The sequence below is a fragment of the Phaethon aethereus genome, assembly GCF_964289735.1.
Source record: "Phaethon aethereus genome assembly, chromosome: 6".
Classification (NCBI taxonomy): domain Eukaryota; kingdom Metazoa; phylum Chordata; class Aves; order Phaethontiformes; family Phaethontidae; genus Phaethon; species Phaethon aethereus.
The window spans coordinates 26,203,680-26,228,146 of record NC_138580.1 but is presented as its reverse complement, the minus strand read 5'-3'; the positions used below and the strand labels follow the sequence as shown (position 1 = coordinate 26,228,146).

At 41.2% G+C, this 24,467-nt stretch overlaps 1 protein-coding gene across 1 annotated transcript in view; it reads left to right on the top strand.

The window, feature by feature from the left end:
* Window positions 1-24,467, top strand: part of TTN (titin) — a gene marked incomplete at both ends in the record, with an annotated part of 240,774 nt that overhangs the window by 196,448 nt on the left and 19,859 nt on the right. The window contains 12 exons of the mRNA XM_082001715.1: window positions 13-17,118; window positions 17,434-17,730; window positions 17,835-18,422; window positions 18,523-18,825; window positions 18,976-19,272; window positions 19,748-20,035; window positions 20,123-20,422; window positions 20,518-20,820; window positions 21,006-21,311; window positions 21,422-23,188; window positions 23,284-23,580; window positions 24,157-24,444. Coding sequence (XP_081857841.1) covers window positions 13-17,118; window positions 17,434-17,730; window positions 17,835-18,422; window positions 18,523-18,825; window positions 18,976-19,272; window positions 19,748-20,035; window positions 20,123-20,422; window positions 20,518-20,820; window positions 21,006-21,311; window positions 21,422-23,188; window positions 23,284-23,580; window positions 24,157-24,444 — 22,140 coding nt within the window. The remainder of the gene's footprint in view (window positions 1-12; window positions 17,119-17,433; window positions 17,731-17,834; window positions 18,423-18,522; window positions 18,826-18,975; window positions 19,273-19,747; window positions 20,036-20,122; window positions 20,423-20,517; window positions 20,821-21,005; window positions 21,312-21,421; window positions 23,189-23,283; window positions 23,581-24,156; window positions 24,445-24,467) is intronic.

Genomic DNA, 24,467 nt, shown 5'->3' with positions numbered 1-24,467 from the left:
CTCACTTTTCAGACCCACCAGGTCCACCTGCGAATCCAAGAGTGACTGATACTACAAAGACAAGTGCATCTTTAGCCTGGGGCAAACCTCACTATGACGGTGGTCTTGACATCATTGGCTATATAGTAGAGCATCAAAAGGAAGGAGAAGAAGAATGGGTAAAAGACACGACAGGGACTGCTTTAAGAATCACTCAGTTTGTTGTTGCTCATCTGCAGACAGGAGCCAAGTACAATTTCAGAATCTTTGCCATGAATGCTGCAGGTGTTGGTGAACCAGCAATAATTCCAAGTGTAGAAATCAAAGACCGGGAAGAGATTCCTGACTTTGAATTAGATGCTGAGCTAAGAAGAACACTTGTTGTTAGGGCAGGGTTGACTATTCGGATTTTTGTGCCAATTAAAGGACGTCCAACTCCAGAAGTTACATGGACAAAAGATGATGTTTCACTCAAAGGACGTGCCAGTATTGAAAATACAGACTCTTTTACACTCTTGATTGTCACAGAGTGCACCAGATATGATGCAGGAAAATACATAATGACTCTTGAAAATGCTGCTGGTAAGAAGACTGGCTTTGTAAATGTAAAAGTCTTGGATACACCAGGTCCACCAATAAACCTTAAGCCTAGAGAAATAACCAAAGACAGCATCACCCTCCAGTGGGATATGCCTCTGATAGATGGCGGTTCACGTATAACAAACTATATTGTCGAGAAACGTGAATCGACTCGGAAAGCGTATTCAACAGTCACAACCAACTGCCAGAAGTGTTCCTTCAGGATTCCTAATTTGGCTGAGGGGTGTGAATACTATTTCAGAGTGCTGGCTGAAAACGAGTACGGTATTGGTGAACCAGCTGAAACTGCAGAACCAGTAAGAGCTTCTGAGGCACCATCCCCACCTGAGAGCCTTAACATTATGGATGTAACACGGAACTCAGTTAGCCTGGCTTGGCCAAAACCAGAACATGACGGTGGCAGCAAGATCACTGGGTATGTAATTGAAGCACAGAGAAAAGGAACAAACCAGTGGGCACACATCACCACTGTAAAAACATTGGACTGTGTAGTAAAGAATCTAACTGAGAATGAAGAGTATACTTTCCAGGTTATGGCAGTTAACAGTGCTGGAAGAAGTGCCCCAAGAGAAAGCAGGCCAGTTATTATCAAGGAGCAAACAATGCTACCAGAGTTTGACCTCCGTGGTATCTACCAGAAAACAGTCATTGCCAAAGCTGGTGACAATATCAAGATTGAAATCCCTGTGCTTGGTCGTCCCAGGCCTACTGTGACGTGGAAGAAAGAAGACCAGATACTTAAGCAAACACAAAGGATAAATTACGAAAATACTGCAACTGCAACCATACTAACCATCAATGAATGTAAACGAAGTGATAGTGGTCAATATCCACTGTCAGCTAGAAATATTGTTGGAGAAGTTAGTGAAGTAATCACAGTTCAGGTTCATGATATACCTGGACCTCCTACTGGACCAATCAAATTTGATGAAATTTCATCTGACTTCCTAACATTCTCATGGGAGCCTCCTTTGAATGATGGTGGTGTGCCAATAAGTAACTATGTTGTAGAAATGCGTCAGACTGACAGTACTACATGGACTGAATTGGCAACTACAGTGATACGTACTACATTTAAAGCCACTCGTCTTACTACTGGAGTTGAGTATCAGTTCCGTGTTAAAGCTCAAAACAGATATGGAATTGGTCCAGCCATTACTTCACAGTCTGTAGTTGCCAACTACCCATTTAAGGTACCTGGGCCTCCTGGCACTCCTCAGGTGATTGCAGTCACCAAAGAAACCATGACCATTAGCTGGAATGAGCCAGTTACTGATGGTGGAAGCCCAATTCTGGGATATCATGTTGAAAGAAAAGAACGAAATAGCATTCTTTGGCAGACTGTAAGTAAAATGCTGGTACCAGGCAATATCTTTAAATCAACTGGACTTACTGATGGCATTGCATATGAATTCCGTGTTATAGCAGAAAATCTGGCTGGGAGGAGTAAGCCAAGCAAGCCATCTGAGCCTGTGTTTGCCCTAGACCCAATAGATCCACCTGGTAAGCCGATACCTCTGAACATTACAAGACATGCAGTTACACTGAAGTGGACTAAACCAGAATATAATGGAGGTTTTAAGATAACAGGCTACACTGTTGAGAAAAGAGACCTTCCTAATGGCCGTTGGCTGAAGGCAAATTTCAGCAATATACTAGAGACTGAATTCACTGTAAGTGGTTTAACAGAAGATGCTGCCTATGAATTCCGTGTGATTGCTAGGAATGCTGGTGGGGCTGTTAGTCAGCCCTCTGAGCCATCAGATGCAATAACTTGTAGAGATGATATTGAAGCACCAAAGATAAGGGTAGATGCTAAATACAAAGACACCTTAGTGCTGAAAGCAGGTGAAGTATTCAGACTTGAGGCTGATGTTTCAGGTCGCCCTCCACCAACTATGACATGGACAAAAGGAGAGAAAGAACTTGAAGACACAGCAAAATTAGAAATAAAAATAGCAGATTTCTCTACTGTTCTTATCAATAAAGATTCTTCAAGAAGAGATGGCGGTGCCTATACACTTACTGCAACAAATCCTGGAGGCTTTGCCAAGCATATCTTCAATGTTAAAGTTCTTGATAGACCTGGTCCCCCAGAAGGGCCTTTGGCTGTATCTGAAGTCACTGCTGAAAAATGTGTGCTGTCATGGCTACCTCCATTGGATGATGGAGGAGCAAAGATTGACCATTACGTGGTTGAAAAACGTGAAACCAGTAGATTGGCATGGACAGCTGTAGCCACAGAAGTTCCATTAACTAAACTGAAGGTTACTAAGCTGTTGAAGGGCAATGAGTATGTGTTCCGTGTTATGGCTGTTAATAAATATGGAGTTGGTGAGCCTCTGGAATCGGAGCCCGTTCTTGCAGTAAATCCATATGTGCCACCTGATCCACCTAAAACACCTGAAGTTACAGCAATTACAAAAGATTCTATGGTTGTCTGTTGGGGCCATCCTGATTCTGATGGTGGGAGCCCAATAACTAACTACATTGTGGAGCGTCGAGACAGGGCTGGTCTGCGGTGGGTGAAATGTAACAAACGGGTTGTTACTGACTTACGTTACAAAGTGTCTGGACTGACAGAAGGCCATGAATATGAATACAGAGTCATGGCTGAAAATGCTGCTGGAGTCAGTGAGCCAAGCCCAACCAGTCCATTCTATAAAGCCTGTGATACTGTATTTAAGCCTGGTCCCCCAGGTAATCCTCGTGTTTTGGATAGCAGCAAGTCCTCAATTACAATAGCATGGAACAAGCCAATATATGATGGTGGTTCAGAGATCACAGGTTACATGGTTGAGATTGCACTACCGGAAGAAGATGAGTGGAAGATTGTAACTCCACCAGTAGGTCTAAAGGCCACTTCTTTTACCATCACTGACCTGAAAGAAAATCAAGAGTATAAAATACGGATATATGCTATGAACTCTGAAGGTCTTGGAGAACCTGCTCTTGTTCCTGGGACTCCAAAAGCTGAAGAAAGAATGCTACCTCCAGAGATTGAACTTGATGCAGAACTACGTAAAGTTGTCACTATTAGAGCCTGCTGTACTCTAAGGCTCTTTGTCCCAATCAAAGGAAGACCAGCACCTGAAGTAAAATGGACAAGAGAACACGGGGAATCTTTGGATAGAGCGAACATTGAATCAACAAGCTCTTATACTCTACTTATTGTTGAAAACGTGAATAGATTTGATAGTGGCAAATACATACTGACAATTGAAAACAGTTCAGGTAGTAAGTCAGCATTTGTGAATGTCAGAGTTCTTGATACCCCAGGGGCACCTCAAGATTTGAAAATAAAAGAAGTTACAAAATCATCAGTTACGCTCACATGGGAGCCTCCTCTCATAGATGGTGGCTCTAAAATAAAAAATTACATTGTTGAAAAGCGTGAATCAACAAGAAAAGCTTATTCAACTGTTAATGCTAATTGCCACAAGACCAGCTGGAAAGTCGATTCACTGCAAGAAGGCTGCAACTACTACTTCAGAGTCCTAGCTGAAAATGAGTATGGAATAGGCCTCCCAGTTGAAACTTCAGAATCTGTGAAAGTATCAGAAAGACCACTTCCACCAGGGAAAATAACTTTGTTGGATGTGACAAGAAACAGCGTATCCTTATCTTGGGAAAAACCTGAGCATGATGGTGGTAGCAGAATTCTTGGCTACATTGTAGAAATGCAAAGCAAAGGCAGTGAAAAGTGGTCAACCTGTGCTACAGTAAAAGTTACTGAAGCCACTATTACAGGATTGATCCAAGGTGAAGAATACACCTTCCGTGTTTCAGCTCAGAATGAGAAAGGTATCAGTGATCCTCGCCAGCTGGGCATACCAGTTGTTGCAAAAGATCTTGTGATTCCACCAGCTTTCAAACTCCTGTTCACTACTTTCAGCGTTCTAGCAGGAGAGGACTTAAAGGTTGATGTTCCTTTTGTTGGCCGACCCAAACCAGCAGTGTTTTGGCATAAAGATAATGTGGCATTGAAGCAGACTACAAGAGTAAATGCAGAAAGTTCAGAAAATAACACGGTGTTAACAATAAAAGAAGCATGCAGAGAAGATGTGGGGACATATTTAGTTAAACTTACAAACTCTGCAGGTGAAGCAACTGAGACCCTAAATATTGTTGTCCTTGACAAACCAGGACCTCCAACTGGTCCAGTAAAAGTAGATGAAGTGACAGCAGATAGTATTAGCATTTCCTGGGAACCGCCCAAGTATGATGGTGGTAGCTCTATCAATAATTACATTGTAGAAAAGAGAGACACTTCCACCACCACTTGGCAGATTGTGTCAGCTACTGTTGCAAGAACAACTATAAAAGCATGTCGATTAAAGACTGGCAGTGAATATCAGTTCAGAATCGCAGCTGAGAACAGATATGGGAAGAGTACCTATCTCACTTCAGAGCCAATCATAGCCCAATACCCATTTAAAGTTCCTGGTCCACCTGGAACACCTTTTGTAACAAATGTCTCAAAAGACAGCATGGTGGTACAGTGGAATGAACCAGTCAATGATGGTGGTAGCAAGATCATTGGATATCACTTGGAGCGCAAAGAAAGAAACAGCATTCTGTGGGCTAAACTGAATAAAACACCTATTCCAGATACCAAATTTAAGACAACTGGCCTTGAGGAAGGTCTTGAATATGAGTTCAGAGTTTATGCAGAAAACATAGTGGGCATTGGAAAGGCAAGTAGAGCATCTGAATGCTATACTGCACATGACCCATGTGACCCTCCAGGTCGTCCAGAACCTATAATTGTCACAAGAAGCTCAGTAACACTTCAGTGGAAGAAACCCATATATGATGGTGGAAGTAAGATCACAGGCTATGTTGTTGAAAAGAAAGAGCTACCTGATGGTCGTTGGATGAAAGCAAGCTTTACAAATGTCATTGATACCCAATTTGAAGTAACTGGTCTAGTGGAAAACCAGAGGTATGAGTTCCGTGTTATAGCACGAAACGCTGCAGGTGTTTTCAGTGAACCATCTGAGAGCTCAGGGGCAATTACGGCAAGAGATGAAGTAGAACCACCTCATATAAGTATGGATCCAAAATACAAAGACACTATTGTAGTGCACGCTGGTGAGTCATTCAAGCTTGACGCTGATGTTCATGGCAAACCAATACCTTCCATTCAGTGGTTAAAAGGTGATCGTGAGCTGACAAACACTACTCGTATGGAAATAAAAAGTACTGATTTTGCAACAAGCCTTAGTGTGAAGGAAGCCATTAGAATTGACAGTGGTCAGTATGTACTACTGGCAAAGAATGTTGCAGGTGAAAAGAAAGTTCCTGTTAATGTCAAAGTTCTTGATAGACCTGGACCACCAGAAGGACCTGTTGAGATTACAGGTGTTACTGCTGAAAAATGCATGCTGTCATGGAAACCTCCACTACAAGATGGTGGTAGTGATATTTCGCACTACGTTGTAGAAAAAAGGGAAACCAGTCGCTTGGTGTGGACAGTCATTGATTCAAATGTGCAAACCCTAAATTGCAAAGTTACGAAACTTTTAGAAGGAAATGAATACGTTTTCCGCATCATGGCGGTAAATAAATACGGTGTTGGTGAACCTCTTGAGTCTGAACCAGTACTCGCAAAGAACCCATTTGTAGTGCCACTTCCACCAAAGGCACCAGAAGTCACAGCCATTACCAAGGATTCTATGATAGTTGTATGGGAAAGGCCAGCCTCAGATGGCGGTAGTGAAATCCTAGGCTACGTCCTTGAAAAACGAGACAAGGAAGGTATTCGCTGGACAAGATGTAACAAACACCTGATAAGTGAACTGCGATACAGAGTGACTGGGCTTATAGAAAATCATGATTATGAGTACAGAGTTTCAGCTGAAAATGCTGCTGGTCTTAGTGAACCAAGCCCACCTTCCACTTACTACAAAGCATGTGATCCTATCTACAAGCCAGGTCCACCCAATAATCCTAAAGTTGTGGATGTTACAAGATCTTCAGTTTTCCTTTCATGGGGTAAACCTATCTATGATGGTGGCTCTGAAATTCAGGGATACATTGTGGAAAAATGTGATGTAAGTGACGGTGAATGGGCAATTTGTACCCCTCCAACTGGAATTAAGAATACTCACATGGAAGTGGAAAAATTGGTGGAAAAACATGAATACAAATTCCGCATATGTGCAGTTAATAAAGCAGGAGTTGGAGAGCATGCAGATGTTCCTGGTTCTGTTATTGTGGAAGAAAAGATGGAGGCACCAGACCTTGACCTTGACATGGAATTAAGGAAGGTTGTAAATGTGAGGGCAGGAGGTTCCTTAAGACTGTTCGTTCCCATCAGAGGTCGTCCAACACCTGATGTAAAGTGGGGTAAAATGGATGGTGAGATTAGAGAAACAGCTATTATTGATACCACTAGCAGCTTTACTTCCCTTGTTCTAGACAATGTTAACAGATTTGATACGGGAAAGTATACTCTGACTTTAGAAAACAGCAGTGGAACGAAGTCTGCCTTTGTCAGTGTAAGAGTACTGGATACCCCAAGCGCACCTGTTAATTTAAAAATCAGAGAGATCACTAAAGACTCTGTTTCACTTTCATGGGAGCCTCCTCTCTTGGATGGTGGAGCAAAAATAAAGAATTACATTATTGAAAAGCGTGAAGCAACAAGAAAGGCATATGCAGCTGTTGTAACAAATTGCCACAAGACTTCATGGAAAGTAGATCAACTTCAGGAGGGTTGCTATTACTTCTTTAGAATCTCTGCTGAGAATGAATATGGAATTGGCCTCCCTGCAGAAACCAGTGACCCAATTAAAGTTGCTGAAGTTCCACAGCCTCCTGGGAAAATAACAGTGGATGATGTCACAAGAAACAGTGTCTCGCTAAGCTGGGCAAAACCTGAACATGATGGCGGCAGCAAAATCATACAATACATTGTTGAAATGCAATCAAAGGGTACTGAGAAATGGTCAGAGTGTGCTCGTGTAAAAACACTTGAAGCGGTTATTACTAACCTAACTCAAGGGGAAGAATATCTTTTTAGAGTAATGGCTGTAAATGAAAAGGGTAAGAGTGATCCTAGAGCACTTGCCGTTCCAATAGTTGCCAAAGACCTGGTGATTGAACCTGACGTAAGGCCTGCTTTTCACAGTTATAGTATCCAAGTGGGACAAGATCTGAAAGTAGAAGTACCAATTGCAGGTCGACCTAAACCAACTGTTACCTGGGTGAAAGATGGCCAGCCACTAAGGCAGACGACAAGAGTCAATGTTAGCAATTTGACTGATCTCACTATATTGAATATTAAAGAAACTAGCAAGGAGGACAGTGGCACTTACGAAATCACTGTGGCTAATGTTGTTGGGCAAAAGTCTGCCTCTGTTGAAATTATAACTCTAGACAAACCTGACCCTCCGGTCGGACCTGTGAAGTTTGATGAAGTAAGTGCAGAAAGTATTACCTTATCATGGAATCCCCCAGCATACACAGGTGGCTGCCAAATCACCAACTATGTTGTTCACAAGAGAGATACAACAACCACAGTATGGGAAACAGTTTCAGCTACTGTTGCAAGAACTACACTGAAGGTGACTAAACTGAAAACTGGTTCAGAATACCAGTTCAGAATATTTGCTGAGAACAGGTATGGGCAGAGCTTTGCATTGGAATCTGCGCCAGTTGTAGCACAGTACCCCTACAAGGAACCGGGACCTCCTGGCACACCATTTGTGACCACGATTACAAAAGATTCCATGGTCGTACAGTGGCATGAACCAATAAATGATGGTGGCAGTAGAGTGCTGGGCTACCATCTTGAGAGAAAGGAGAAAAACAGCATTTTATGGGCTAAAGTAAACAAGACTATAATTCAGGATACAAGTTTTAAGACAACTAACCTTGAAGAAGGAATTGAATATGAATTTAGAGTTTCTGCAGAAAATATTGTTGGTGTAGGCAAAACAAGTAAAGTTTCTGAGTGCTATGTAGCTCGCGACCCATGTGATCCTCCAGGTCGCCCTGAAGCTATAGTCATAAAAAGAAGCTCTATTACTCTGCAGTGGACCAAACCAGAGTATGATGGTGGAAGTAAGATTACTGGTTATATTGTAGAGAAACGTGACTTACCGGATGGTCGCTGGATGAAAGCTAGCTTCACAAATATCATTGAAACTCAGTTCACTGTAACAGGGCTTACTGAGGACCAAAGATATGAATTTAGAGTAATTGCAAAGAACGCTGCAGGTACAATAAGCAAACCTTCTGACAGTACAGGACCAATAACAGCAAGGGATGAAGTTGAACTTCCGCGAATTTCAATGGATCCAAAGTACAAAGACACAATTGTTGTAAATGCTGGTGAAACATTCAGACTTGAGGCTGATGTTCATGGGAAGCCACTACCAACCATTAAGTGGTACAAAGGAGATAAAGAGCTTGAGGAAACTGCTAGATATGAAATAAAGAACACAGATTTCAGTGCATTGATAATTGTAAAAGATGCTATTAGAATTGATGGTGGACAGTACATTTTAGAAGCCTCTAATGTTGCAGGAACAAAGACAGTACCAGTAAATGTAAAAGTCCTGGACAGGCCAGGACCTCCAGAGGGCCCAGTCCAAGTGACAGGAGTTACAGCTGAAAAATGTTCGTTGGCATGGGCTCCTCCTCTTCATGATGGTGGCAGTGATATTTCTCATTACATTGTAGAGAAGAGAGAAACTAGTCGCTTAGCATGGACTGTTGTTGCTTCAGAGGTTTTACCTACAATGTTGAAAGTAACAAAACTCTTGGAAGGAAATGAGTATGTTTTCCGTATTATGGCAGTTAACAAATATGGGGTTGGTGAGCCATTAGAATCTGTGCCAGTAATGATGAAAAATCCATTTGTGGTTCCTGGACCACCAAAGGCCTTGGAAATTACCAACATCACAAAGGATTCTATGACTGTCTGCTGGAGCCGGCCAGATAGCGATGGAGGTAGTGAAATCATAGGTTACATCGTAGAAAAGAGAGACCGAGCAGGCATCAGATGGATAAAATGCAATAAACGTCGAATTACAGATTTGCGATTAAGAGTTACAGGTTTAACAGAGGATCATGAATATGAATTCAGAATTTCTGCTGAAAATGCTGCCGGAGTGGGTGAGCCAAGCCAAGTTTCTCCTTACTTTAAAGCTTGTGACCCCATGTTCAAGCCTGGTCCACCTACAAATGCCCATGTTGTGGATACCACCAAAAGTTCGGTTACACTTGGTTGGAGTAAACCTATTTATGATGGTGGTTGTGAAATCCAGGGATACCTTGTAGAAATCTGTAAAGCAGATGAAGATGAATGGTCACTTGTTACTCCACAGACAGGTGTACATGCCACTCGATTTGAAATCAAAAAGCTTACTGAACATCAAGAATATAAACTACGAGTGTGTGCACTCAACAAGGTTGGTGTAGGAGAGGCTGCATCAGTACCTGGCACTATTAAACCAGAAGACAAACTTGAAGCTCCAGAACTTGATATTGACTCAGAGTTAAGGAAAGGGATAGTGGTTAGAGCTGGCGGGACTGCTAGGATTCACATACCATTCAGGGGACGACCAACACCTGACATCACGTGGTCTCGAGAAGAAGGTGAATTCACAGAAAAAGTTCTGATTGATAAAGGCATAAACTACACACAACTTTCTATTGACAACTGTGATAGAAATGATGCTGGAAAGTACATTCTTAAGCTGGAGAACAGCAGTGGTTCTAAATCTGCATTTGTTACAGTAAAAGTCTTGGACACACCAGGACCACCACAAAACTTAGCAGTAAAGGATATAAAGAAGGATTCTGCTGTATTATCTTGGGAACCGCCCATTATTGATGGTGGTGCAAAAGTAAAGAACTATGTAATAGACAAGCGTGAGTCAACCAGGAAGGCATTTGCAAATGTAAGTGCTAAGTGTGGCAAGACAAGTTTTAAAGTTGAAAATCTTACAGAAGGAGCAATTTATTACTTCAGAGTTATGGCTGAAAATGAGTTTGGAATTGGTGTTCCTGCTGAAACCACGGATGCTGTCAAAGCCTCAGAGCCGCCTCTGCCTCCTGGGAAAGTAACACTCACCGACGTGACTCAAAGAAGTGCATCACTTACATGGGAAAAACCTGAACATGATGGAGGTAGCAGAATTTTGGGATACATTGTTGAAATGCTGCCTAAAGGAACAGAAAAATGGAGTGTTGTTAGTGAGACCAAAACATGCAATGCAGTTGTGTCTGGTTTGAGTCCAGGACAGGAATATCAATTTCATGTGATTGCCTACAATGAAAAAGGCAAAAGTGATCCCAGAGCACTTGGAATACCTGTGATAGCTAAAGACTTGACAATTGAGCCAAGTTTCAAACTGATGTTTAATACATACAGTGTACAGGCTGGAGAAGATCTGAAGGTAGAAGTACCATTTATAGGTAGACCCAAACCTACTATTACTTGGACAAAAGATGAGCAGCCACTGAAACAGACAACCAGATTACATATTCAGGATACATCAACATCAACTATTTTACATATTAAAGAAAGCAACAAGGAGGACTTCGGTAAATATCAAGTAACAGCAACAAACACAGCAGGTACAGCAACAGAGCACCTGAGCATAATTGTACTGGAAAAGCCTGGCCCACCACGAGGACCTGTCCGCTTTGACGAAGTTAGCGCAGACTTTGTTGTTTTATCATGGGATCCACCTGATTATACTGGTGGCTGTCAGATAAGCAACTATATAGTAGAAAAGCGTGACACAAGCACTACCACGTGGAGCATTGTGTCAGCAACTGTTGCAAGAACTACTATCAAAGCAACAAAGCTTAAAACAGGTTCTGAATACCAGTTCAGGATTTCTGCTGAAAATAGATATGGGAAGAGTTCTCCTTTGGATTCTAAACCAGTTGTTGTGCAATACCCCTACAAGGTGCCTGGGCCGCCTGGAACCCCATTTGTAACAGCAGCTTCCAAGGACCACATGATTGTACAATGGCATGAGCCAGTTAACGATGGAGGAAGCAAAGTTCTTGGCTACCATCTTGAACGTAAAGATAAGAACAGCATTCTTTGGACAAAACAGAACAAGTCACTCATTGCAGACACCAAATATAAAACAGATGGCCTTGAAGAAGGTCTTGAATACGAGTTCAGAGTTTCTGCTGAAAATATTGTTGGCGTTGGCAAAGTCAGTAAAGTATCAGAATTGTATGTTGCCCGAGATCCTTGTGACCCACCTGGACGCCCAGAGGCCATTGTTGTTACAAGACATAATATCACGCTGAAGTGGAAAAAACCAGCATATGATGGTGGAAGCAAAATAACTGGTTATATTGTAGAAAAGAAAGAACTACCAGATGGCCGCTGGATGAAAGCCAGCTTTACAAATGTGTTGGAAACAGAATTTACAGTAAGTGGTCTTGTTGAAGACCAACGATATGAATTCAGAGTAATTGCAAGAAATGCAGCAGGTTGCTTGAGTGAACCATCTGAAAGCACAGGGCCCATTACTGCCAGAGATGAAATTGAAGCACCAGGGGCTTCACTGGATCCTAAATACAAAGATGTCATTGTTGTTCATGCTGGAGAAACCTTTGTCCTTGAAGCTGATATCCACGGCAAACCTATTCCTGACATTACATGGTCAAAAGATGGTAAAGACCTTGAAGAAGCAACTGCAAGAATGGAAATTAAGTCAACCATTCAGAAAACAACTCTTACTGTCAAAGACTGTATAAGAGTAGATGGAGGTCACTATACTCTTAACCTCAGAAATGTTGGTGGCACAAAATCTATACCAATCACTGTAAAAGTGCTTGACAGGCCAGGGCCTCCAGAAGGACCTTTGAAGGTTACAGGTGTCACTGCAGAAAAATGCTACTTGGCATGGGCTCCACCTTTACATGATGGTGGTTCTAGTATTTCACATTATATCATTGAGAAGAGAGAGACAAGCAGGCTTTCATGGACACAAGTAGCAACAGACGTGCAGGCTCTTAACCACAAAGTAACCAGACTCCTTGCTGGCAATGAGTACATTTTCCGTATAATGGCAGTGAACAAATACGGAACCGGAGAACCTTTGGAATCTGAGCCAATTGTAGCTCGTAATCCATACAAACCCCCTGGTCCTCCTTCAACACCTGAAGTTTCAGCAATCACAAAAGATTCTATGGTGGTAACATGGGGTCGCCCAGAAGACAATGGGGGAGCTGAAATTGAAGGTTACATACTTGAAAAACGAGACAAAGATGGCATCCGGTGGACCAAATGCAATAAGAAAAGGCTGACAGACTTGCGATTCAGAGTAACAGGTCTTACAGACGGGCATTTCTATGAATTTAGAGTTTCTGCTGAAAATGCTGCAGGGGTAGGGGAACCAAGTGAGCCATCAATTTTCTATCGTGCTTGTGATGTATTATATCCACCAGGTCCGCCAAGCAATCCAAAGGTTACAGACACTTCCAGGTCATCAGTTTCCCTTGCCTGGAGTAAGCCCATCTATGATGGTGGTTCTCCAGTTAAGGGATATGTAGTAGAAGTGAAAGAAGCTGCTGCTGATGAATGGACTACTTGCACCCCACCAACAGGCCTACAAGCAAAACAGTTCACTGTAACAAAACTTAAAGAGAACCAGGAGTATAACTTCCGCATCTGTGCCATCAACTCAGAAGGAGTAGGAGAACCTGCTATTATACCGGGTACAGTCATAGCAGCAGACAAGATTGAACCTCCTGAAATTGAACTTGATGCAGATCTCAGAAAAGTAGTCACTGTACGTGCTAGTGGCACATTACGCCTCTTTGTCACCATCAAAGGAAGACCAGAACCTGAAGTTAAATGGGAGAAAGCAGAAGGAACAATTAGTGAGCGAGCTCAGATTGAAGTCACCAGTTCCTATACAATGCTGGTCATTGACAATGTGAATAGATTTGATAGTGGTAGATACAATCTTACTTTAGAGAACAACAGTGGCAAAAAATCAGCTTTTGTTAATGTCAGAGTGCTTGATACACCTAGTGCACCTATAAACCTGACAATTAGAGAAGTGAAGAAAGATTTTGTAACATTAGCCTGGGAACCGCCACTTATTGATGGTGGAGCTAAAATTACCAACTATGTAGTTGAAAAGCGAGAATCCACAAGAAAGGCATATGCCACAATTACAAACAACTGCACTAAGAATTCCTTCAAAATTACTCAACTACAAGAAGGATGTAATTATTACTTCCGTGTTCTAGCTGTAAATGAATATGGGGTTGGCTTACCAGCAGAAACACCTGACCCAATTAAGGTTTCTGAACCACCTTCTCCACCTGCAAAGGTCGTTCTTGTTGATGTGACTCGCACCTCTGCTTCAATTAAATGGGAAAAGCCAGAGAACGATGGTGGCAGTAAAATTACTGGTTATATAGTAGAAATGCAAAGTAAAGGAAGCATAAAATGGAGTGCATGTACACAGGTGAAAACATTAGAAGCAACAATAACAGGCTTAAGTATGGGAGAAGAGTACAGTTTCAGAGTGATTGCTGTTAATGAAAAAGGAAAAAGTGATCCAAGAGAACTTGGTGTCCCAGTCATTGCAAAAGACATTGAAATCCAGCCATCTGCTGAGCTCCTTTTCAACACGTTCACTGTGAAAGCTGGAGATGATCTTAAGATTGATGTGCCATTCAGAGGGCGACCTCTTCCAACTGTTAGCTGGAAGAAGGATGGGAATCCCTTAAAAGAGACGACTAGGGTAAATATTCAGACATCAAAGACTTCAACTTCACTGTCCATCAAGGAAGCTTCAAATGAAGATTTGGGACATTATGAATTACATCTTTCAAATACTGCTGGATCAACAACAGCTTCTTTAACTGTGATTGTCCTTGACAGACCAGGACCACCAACTGATGTGCATATTGATGAAGTTAGTGCTGATAGTGTAACTCTATCTTGGAAACCTCCAGCATATGATGGTGGGTGCCATATTAGCAATTACATTGTGGAGAAGCGAGAAACTAGCACAACAACGTGGGATGTAGTATCTGCAGCAGTTGCAAGAACATCAATTAAAGTATCTCGACTCACCACTGGCTCTGAATATCAGTTCCGTATTTGTGCAGAAAACCGCTATGGGAAAAGCACTTACGTTAATTCTCCTTCTGTTGTGGCAGAGTATCCATTTAAACCTCCAGGACCACCTGGAACTCCTCATGTGGCACACGCAACTAAAGCTTTCATGATTGTAACTTGGCAGGTACCAGTTAATGATGGAGGTAGCAGAGTACTAGGATATCACTTAGAGCGTAAAGAAAGAAGCAGCATTCTTTGGACAAAAGTCAACAAGAGCCTTATACCTGATACGCAAATGAAAGTTACAGGTCTTGATGAAGGACTGCTGTATGAATACCGTGTGTATGCTGAAAACATTGCCGGAATAGGCAAATGCAGTAAGTCATGTGAACCAGTTGCTGCAAGAGATCCATGTGATCCTCCTGGTCAACCAGAAGTTACTAATATTACAAGAACATGTGTCTCACTGAAATGGACTAAACCAGAATATGATGGTGGAGCTAAAGTAACAGGATATATTATTGAACGCAGAGAGATACCAGATGGTCGTTGGCTAAAGTGTAATTTTACTAATGTGCAAGAAACATACTTTGACGTAGGGGGACTTACAGAAGACCAGCGATATGAATTCCGTGTGATTGCAAAGAACGCTGCTGGACTCTTCAGTCAGCCATCTGAATCAACTGGACCTGTGACTGTAAAAGATGATGTAGAGGCTCCAAGAATTATGATGGATGCCAAATTCAGGGATGTTGTAGTTGTGAAAGCTGGAGAAGTGTTTAAAGTCAATGCTGATATTGCAGGACGGCCAATACCAGTGATTTCATGGACAAAGGATGGCAAGGAGCTTGAAGGAAAAGCTAGAGTTGAAATAGCCTCAACAGATCACACTACTGCAATAACCATTAAGGACTGTATCCGAGGTGATTCAGGACAGTATGTACTAACATTACAAAATGTTGCAGGAACAAGATCTTTGGCAATTAATTGCAAAGTACTTGATAGACCTGGCCCACCTGCAGGCCCATTAGAAATAAATGGCCTTACTGCTGAAAAGTGCCATTTATCATGGGGACCCCCTCAAGAAAATGGTGGTGCAGATATTGATTATTATATTGTAGAAAAACGTGAAACGAGCAGAATTGCATGGACACTTTGTGAAGGAGAGCTTAGAACAACATCCTGTAAAGTGACAAAACTACTGAAGGGTAATGAGTATATTTTCAGAGTGATGGGAGTTAACAAATATGGCACTGGTGAGCCTCTAGAAAGTGTTGCTGTCAAAGCCCTAGACCCATTTACAGTTCCAAGTCCACCCACATCTTTAGAGATCACCAGTGTGAGCAAAGACTCGATAACTCTGTGCTGGGCAAGACCTGAGTCTGACGGAGGCAATGAGATCTCTGGCTATGTAATTGAAAGGCGTGAGAAAACTAGCCTAAGATGGATTCGTGTAAACAAAAAGCCAGTTTATGATTTAAGAGTGAAATCATCTGGTCTCCGTGAAGGATGTGAATACGAATTCCGTGTTTATGCAGAAAATGCTGCTGGCCTCAGTCTTCCAAGTGAAACCACACCATTGATTCGGGCAGAGGATCCAATCTTCTTGCCATCTCCCCCATCTAAACCTAAGATTATGGATTCTACAAGGTCAAACATCACAATTGGGTGGACAAAGCCACTGTTTGATGGAGGTGCTCCAGTAACAGGATACACAGTTGAATACAAGAAAACTGATGAAACTGACTGGACAACCGTGATTCAGAACTTAAGAGGCACAGAATACACCATAACCGGATTAGTATCAGGCTCTGAGTACATCTTTAGAGTGAAATCCATTAACAAAATTGGTGTCAGTGAACCAAGTGATGTCTCGGAACCTCAGATGGCAAAAGAAAGAGAAGAAGAACCTGCCTTTGATATTGACAGTGAAATGCGGAAGACTTTAATTGTAAAGGCTGGTGAATCATTCACAATGACTGTTCCTTTCAGAGGCAAACCAGTCCCAAATGTAACATGGAACAAACCAGACACGGATCTCCGTACACGAGCAACCATTGATACTTCAGATAATTGCACATCTCTTACTATTGAAAAAGCAACAAGAAACGATTCTGGAAAATACACATTAACATTGCAAAACATCCTGAACACTGCTGCCTTGACTTTAATTGTCAAGGTTCTTGATACTCCAGGCCCGCCATCTAATATTGCAGCAAAAGACGTAACTAAAGAATCTGCTGTGTTATCTTGGGATGTTCCTGAGAATGATGGTGGAGCACCTGTCAGGAACTATGTTATTGAAAAACGAGAAGCTAGCAAAAAAGCGTGGGTCACTGTGACAAACAATTGTCATCGCCTGTCCTACAAAGTGACTGGCTTGCAAGAAGGTGCCATTTACTACTTCCGCGTTTCTGGAGAAAATGAGTATGGTGTTGGAGCGCCTTCTGAGACCAAAGAGGGAACGAAAATAACAGGTGCGTTTTACTAAGAGAAATATTTCTTAATATTTAAAGCAATACATGTTTTTAAATGTTTACTTCAAAATAATATTAAAAAGTGTTCAATCTGTTTACAGTAAAAAAGATTATTTTGTAGGTATCTGTGGTTTTACAAATGAAAAAGAGCTAAGTAATAGCTTGAATTTTGCTTGCATTTTACTTAACATGTTTCTAATATACAAATTCATTTAAAAACACATTTTCTCAATCCAGATGGCATTCCTGTGTAATTGCTAACATAAAAAGTAAATACTTGCTCTATTGTTTAACCTGTTGCACTTTTTTCCTCAGAAAAACCCAGCCCACCAGAAAAACTTGGAGTAACAAATGTCACAAAGGACAGTGTGTCTCTTTCATGGCTAAAACCAGAACATGATGGTGGAAGCAGAATTGTGAGCTACCTCATTGAAGCTCTTGAGAAAGGACAGCAAAAATGGGTTAAGTGTGCAGTTGTAAAGACAACACATCATGTTGTTCACGGTCTTAAGGAGAATGTTGACTATTTCTTCAGGGTGTCTGCAGAAAACCAAGCTGGTTTAAGTGATCCTAAGGAACTACTGCTCCCTGTTACAGTTAAAGAACAATTAGGTATGCTTCCTGATGTGAGACAAGAGTTGATTACACATTAAATTGGATTCATATTCAAAAAGAGAGAACACTTTTTAATGGTTTGAAAATGTTTTCTTTTTCAGAATCTCCTGAGATTGACATGAGGGGCTTCCCTCATAACACGGTATATATTCGAGCAGGATCAAACCTGAAAGTTGAAATTCCAGTTTCTGGAAAACCAGTGCCAAAGGTGACACTGTCTAGAGACGGTGTTCCACTGAAACCTACCATGAGATTTCACACGGAAACCACTGCAGAAAGTCTCATCATTAATCTTAAAGAAAGTGTGGCTGCTGATGCTGGCAGATATGACATTACTGCTGCCAACTCAAGTGGCACCACAAAATCATTTGTTAATATTGTTGTGCTGGATAGACCAGGTCCCCCTGTTGGTCCTGTTGTCCTTAGCGATATCACTGAAGAGAGTGTAACACTCAGATGGCAGCCGCCAGCTTATGATGGTGGAAGCCAAGTTACCAACTATATTGTACTGAAAAGAGAAACAAGTACTGCTGCTTGGTCTGAAGTGTCTGCAACCGTTGCTAGAACTGTTATCAAGGTTATGAAGCTCACGACAGGAGAAGAGTACCAATTCCGCATCAAAGCTGAGAACCGCTTTGGCATCAGCGATCACATAGACTCACAATGTGTGGTTGTCAAGCTTCCTTACAGTGAGTAATATGCTTCTTATGCTATAAGTTGATGTTTTAATGCTCTGATGTTGAAAATATAATTTCGTTAACAATTAATCACTTCTTTTGATATCATCAGCTACCCCTGGCCCTCCTTCCACACCATGGGTCACGAATGTCACCCGAGAGAGTATTACTGTTGGATGGCATGAACCAGTCACTAATGGTGGCAGTGCAGTCATTGGATACCACCTGGAAATGAAAGACAGGAACAGCATATTATGGCAGAAGGCTAACAAGACCCTCATTCGCACGACTCACTTCAAAGTCACCACCATTAGTGCTGGCCTTATCTATGAATTTAGAGTTTATGCAGAAAATGCAGCTGGCATTGGAAAAGCAAGTCATCCTTCTGATCCAGTCCTTGCAATTGATGCTTGTGGTATGTATCCTCTAGAAAATAAAGCAGCTTGACCGTATAAGTAGTGCTTTTTCTTTCCCCTCCCCCCCCGTGATATTCTGTCCTGTACAGTAAGCCAATATCCAAAACAGCTGTTATTCATTAGCAATACTCTTCTGTTTCCTACTGCAGAACCACCAAGAAACATTCGTGTCTCAGATATTTCCAAGACTGCTATCACTCTGTCATGGCAGAAGCCAGCATTTGATGGTGGTAGCAAGATCACTGGATACATCGTAGAAAAACGTGATCTTCCAGATGGCAGATGGACGAAAGCTAGCTTCACCAATGTTATCGAGACTCAGTTCACAATATCTGGTCTGACACAGAATTCCCGGTACGAATTCCGGGTCTTTGCCAAGAATGCCGTTGGTTCCATTAGTAATCCTTCAGATGTTGTGGGTCCTATCACATGTGTTGATACATATGGTAAGTATTTTGCAGTGATATAACAGTACTATTTTGTGGTACTAGGAAGCTTAAAGGAAGCACTGTTTTGGAAAACCACAGTCTTTTAAATATGGAAGGCTAGTTTACAGTGACTGACTGATTCAATAAGCTTGAATGACTGTAAGCTATTTGGCCATGATTGTAATGAACATCTTTGGCTGCATCGGCATTCTTGAAGTCCTATAGTATCTTTATTCATTGAGCAACAGAAGTCTGCCCATGCCCCATGGCCAAAGTGGTTATAGTTATACATGTTGTTGCCTTTTCTTGGTAGGATTAGTTCTAACTTGTTCTAGGTTTATGATTTTAGTTATAGATGCTATCTTTACTTTGATCTTTATTTATAAAATGCCTGTAACTACTAGCTTAAATAAAGTACTATTATTTTTGGTTTTATTAAATACAAGTCTAAAATAAGTATGTTTTTAACTTTTTCTTTTTTTTTTTTCTCAAGGTGCACCTGAAATCGATGTGCCACCAGAATATACAGAAATGGTGAAATATAAAGCAGGAACTTCAGTTAAGATAAAACTAGGCATCTCAGGCAAGCCTATACCCACAATTGAATGGTTCAAAAATGGCAACGAGGTACAAACCAGTGCACTAGTGTCTATTGAAAACACAACAGAATTTGCTTCTATACTCATCAAGGATGCAACTCGACTTAACAGTGGCACCTATGAATTAAAATTGAAGAATGCCATGGGTTCAGCATCAGCCCATGTTAGAGTACAGATACTTGGTATGTCTTGAGATATGACTGTATTACACCTTTAAACAAAAATTCAGTAATAAATATTTAAGATCTTCTTTCTACTGCCTTCCACAGACAAGCCAGGACCCCCAAGTGGACCTATACAGTTTAAGACAGTCACCGCTGAAAAGATTACCATAATGTGGGACCCACCAGCAGATGATGGTGGTGCACCTGTAACACACTATGTTGTTGAAAAGCGGGAGACAAGTCGGGTTGTATGGTCTCTAATTTCTGAAAAACTGGAGGGATGTATCATAACTACAACAAAACTCATCAAAGGAAATGAATATGTGTTCCGTGTCCGTGGTGTGAACAAGTTTGGAGTTGGTGATTCACTGGAGTCTGAACCTGTTGTAGCAAAAAATTCATTTGGTAAGAAACATATAAAATAACTTATGCAACTGAATTGTCTTGTGTGCTATTTGTAAGTAGTACTGATCTACTGTCATATTTTTTTTTCTACTCAGTTACACCTGGACCACCTAGTGTACCAGAAGTCACAATGATAACCAAGAATTCTATGACCGTTCTCTGGAATAGGCCTACTGTTGATGGAGGCAGTGAAATATCAGGATATTTTCTTGAGAAGCGTGACAAGAAGAGTCTGAGTTGGTTCAAGGTTACTAAAGAAACCATTCGGGACACCAGACAGAAAGTAACAGGTCTGACTGAAAACAGCGAATATCATTTCCGAGTTTGTGCTGTCAATGCAGCTGGACAAGGTCCATTTTCTGAAGCTTCTGACTTCTACAAAGCCGCAGATCCTGTTGGTAAGATACAACACACAGTATTTCTAATTGGTTAGAAATCAATGGACAATGAGCAATTAGGATGAGATTGCACCAAAGTAACTGAGGGCAGATTTTATTCCTCTTTATGATTATTTGTAAATATAGCTTCTGTTTGTTTGTTTTGTTTTTTTTTTTCCCCTCCCCCTGTAAACTATCACTTACAGATAAGCCAGGCTCACCAACAAAGCTGAAGGTTGTGGATACAACCAAGACATCTGTTACCCTTGGCTGGATTAAACCCGCTTATGATGGAGGAAGTCCAATTACCAACTATGTGGTGGAGAAAAGGGAAGGTGAAGAGCAAGAATGGACTGTAGTCAGTACTAAGGGAGAAGTGAGAACAACTGAGTATGTCGTATCCCACCTTCAGCCAAGTGTTAATTATTATTTCCGCGTATCTGCTATAAATTGTGCTGGACAAGGAGAGCCTATTGAAATGATGGAACCCATTCAAGCTAAAGATATTCTTGGTACTGTACTTTTCAGCTATTTATCATTATTCTGTGTTTTGGGTTTTTTTCAAAGCATTTCTTGTTTTACATTCCAAGTATGCATTATTAATTTGTACTTTTTTCCACAGTGGCACCAGAGATTGATCTGGATGTTGCTCTCCGGACCTCTATTATTGCTAAAGCAGGTGAAGATGTGCAAATAATGATTCCATTCAAAGGAAGACCTCCTCCAACAGTCACATGGAGAAAGGGTGACAAGAATCTTGGGATTGATGAAAGATATATCATCCAGAACACAGAGTCATCTACACTACTTACTATTCCTCAAGTTACCCGAAATGATACAGGAAAATATGTTCTTACCATTGAAAATGGAGTTGGAGAAGCGAAATCATCATTTGTGAATGTAAAAGTACTTGACACACCATCTGCCTGTCAGAAGCTGCAGCTTAAGCATGTTTCTCGTGGCACAGTTACACTGGTATGGGAGCCACCTCTCATTAACGGTGGTTCTGAAATAACAAATTATGTTGTTGAAAAAAGAGATGCTACAAAGAGGGCCTGGTCAACTGTAACAACAAAGTGTTCTCATACCACCTTTAAGCTAACTAACCTGTCAGAGAAGACTGCATTCTTCTTCCGTGTTGTTGCTGAAAATGAAATTGGACTGGGTGAACCTTGTGAAACATCTGAACCAGTGAAAGCTGCGGACATACCTGGACCTGTAAAAGACCTAGCCATGAAAGATTCTACAAAGACTTCTGTTAAATTGCAGTGGAGCAAACCTGACTATGATGGTGGTAGCATTATATCAGACTATGTTATTGAAAAGAAACTGCAAGAAGAAAAAGAATGGACATATGCAGGCACAAGCAAGAGCTGTGAATTTGAAGTTGAAAAACTTAAAGAGCTTTCTGTCATAGAATTCAGAGTCTTTGCTAAAAATGAAAAAGGCATGAGTGATGGTGTTACTGTTGGACCCATTACAGTGAAAGAACATATAATAACACCTGAAGCTGATCTTTCTGATATTCCTGGAGGTCAGATTGCAGTAAGAATTGGACATAACCTACACATTGAATTGCCCTATAAAGGTAAACCTAAGCCATCGATGAGCTGGCTCAAGGACAACCTCCCTCTTAAAGAAACTGAACATCTTCGTTTCAAGAAAACTGAAAACAAGATAAGCTTAAGCATCAAGAATGTGAAAAAGGAGCATGGTGGCAAATATACTTTAATTCTCGATAACGTAGTCTGCAGAAAAACATTCACAATCACTGTCATCACTCTTGGCCCTCCATCTAAGCCAAAAGGACCTTTAAGACTAGATGAAATCAAAGCAGATAGTGTAGTTTTGTCATGGGAAGCTCCTGAAGATGATGGGGGAGGAGAAATTACTGGCTACAGTATTGAGAAGAGAGAAACTTCACAAATGAACTGGAAGCTGGTGTGTTCGAGTGCTGCACGAACAACTTTCAAAGTACCAAACCTTGTTAAAGACACTGAATATCAGTTTAGAGTTCGTGCAGAAAACAGATATGGAGTGAGCCCACCTCTTGTCTCAGCAGATGTTGTGGCAAAGCATCAGTTTAGACCACCAGGTGCCCCAGGCAAGCCTGTTGTATACAACATAACTGCTGATGGCATGACCATATCTTGGGATGCTCCCGTTTATGATGGTGGTTCAGAGATTGTTGGATACCACGTTGAAAAGAAGGAAAGAAACAGTATTTTGTGGCAGAAGGTTAATGTTGCATTAATATCTAGCAGAGAATACAGGATTACTGGACTGCTTGAGGGCCTGGATTACCAGTTCCAAGTATACGCTGAAAACATTGCAGGACTAAGCCGAGCTAGCGAGCCGAGCAAATTTACTTTGGCAGTCTGTCCAGTGGGTGAGTGAATGATCAATCACTCATCCAAGAAAATTCTAGTCTTGTAGACTATGGTGAGCAGTAATAAAAATAAATTTTAATTATTTTCCTTTCAGACCCACCTGGTACTCCTGATTACATTGATGTCACCAGGGAAACAGTCACTCTTAAATGGACACCGCCACTGCGTGATGGAGGCAGTAAGATTGTGGCCTACAGCATTGAGAAACGCCAAGGAACTGAAGACCGTTGGCTCAGATGTAACTTCACTGATGTCAGTGAATGCCAATATACAGTTACAGGACTCAGTTCAGGTGACCGATATGAATTCAGAGTGCTGGCAAGAAATGCTGTTGGTACAATCAGCCCACCTTCACAATCTTCAGGCTACATCATGACCAGAGATGAAAACAGTAAGAATTATTTCTTAATGTGTTTGTGTTTGGGTACTGAAGCCAGCTAGAGCTTCTGGCTGTACTGATTGGAAATGGGAGCCCAAGGGGGAAAGAACAGGCAACTGAGGTCCTTCCAGTCAATTCAGAACATTTTTGTTTGTACGCCAAGGTGGGAGGGTCTAAATTAAAGACCCCAATCTGGCAGACATACATAGTTGTCTGAAAGGCATGGCAATCTACATTTGTGTTGTATAAGCAGCAGCAGCAAAGTTGGAAAGAAATCATAAACTAATATTCTGATTGCACTGAATAATTTAGAAATTAAAATGTGCCTCAGGTAGCTTGGCATAGTGTAACATCATATACTAATGGTGTCTTTCACCTATTGTTAATATGGTGCCCTGTGTGCTTACAGGAAAAATAAGTTTATAGTTCATATGGCCTTTTAGAGAATGCCATTTTCTAAGTGAAAGAATTCTATATGTAACAATATTTTATAATTAGTACATTAGTACATTTATAATTAGATACATCTAGAGTGTCAAGAAAAAGTACTTAGCTATATGGGAATTGAATTATGTTTTCCTTTTTTAGTTGCTCCAACAATTGAATTTGGCCCTGAGCACTTTGAAGGCCTTACTGTTAAAGCTGGAGAAAGCATTAGACTTAAAGCTCTAATCAAAGGACGTCCAGTACCTAAAGTGACATGGTTTAAGGATGGTAAGGAAATTGAGAAAATAATGAATATAGAAATAACTACAGCTATTGGATATAGTACCATCTTCATTAGAGATGCTACCCGGGAACATCGTGGAGTGTACACAGTAGAAGCCAAAAATGCATCAGGCACTAAACGAGAAGATATTACCTTCAGGATACGAGGTACTGCACCAAAGACTTTCAGC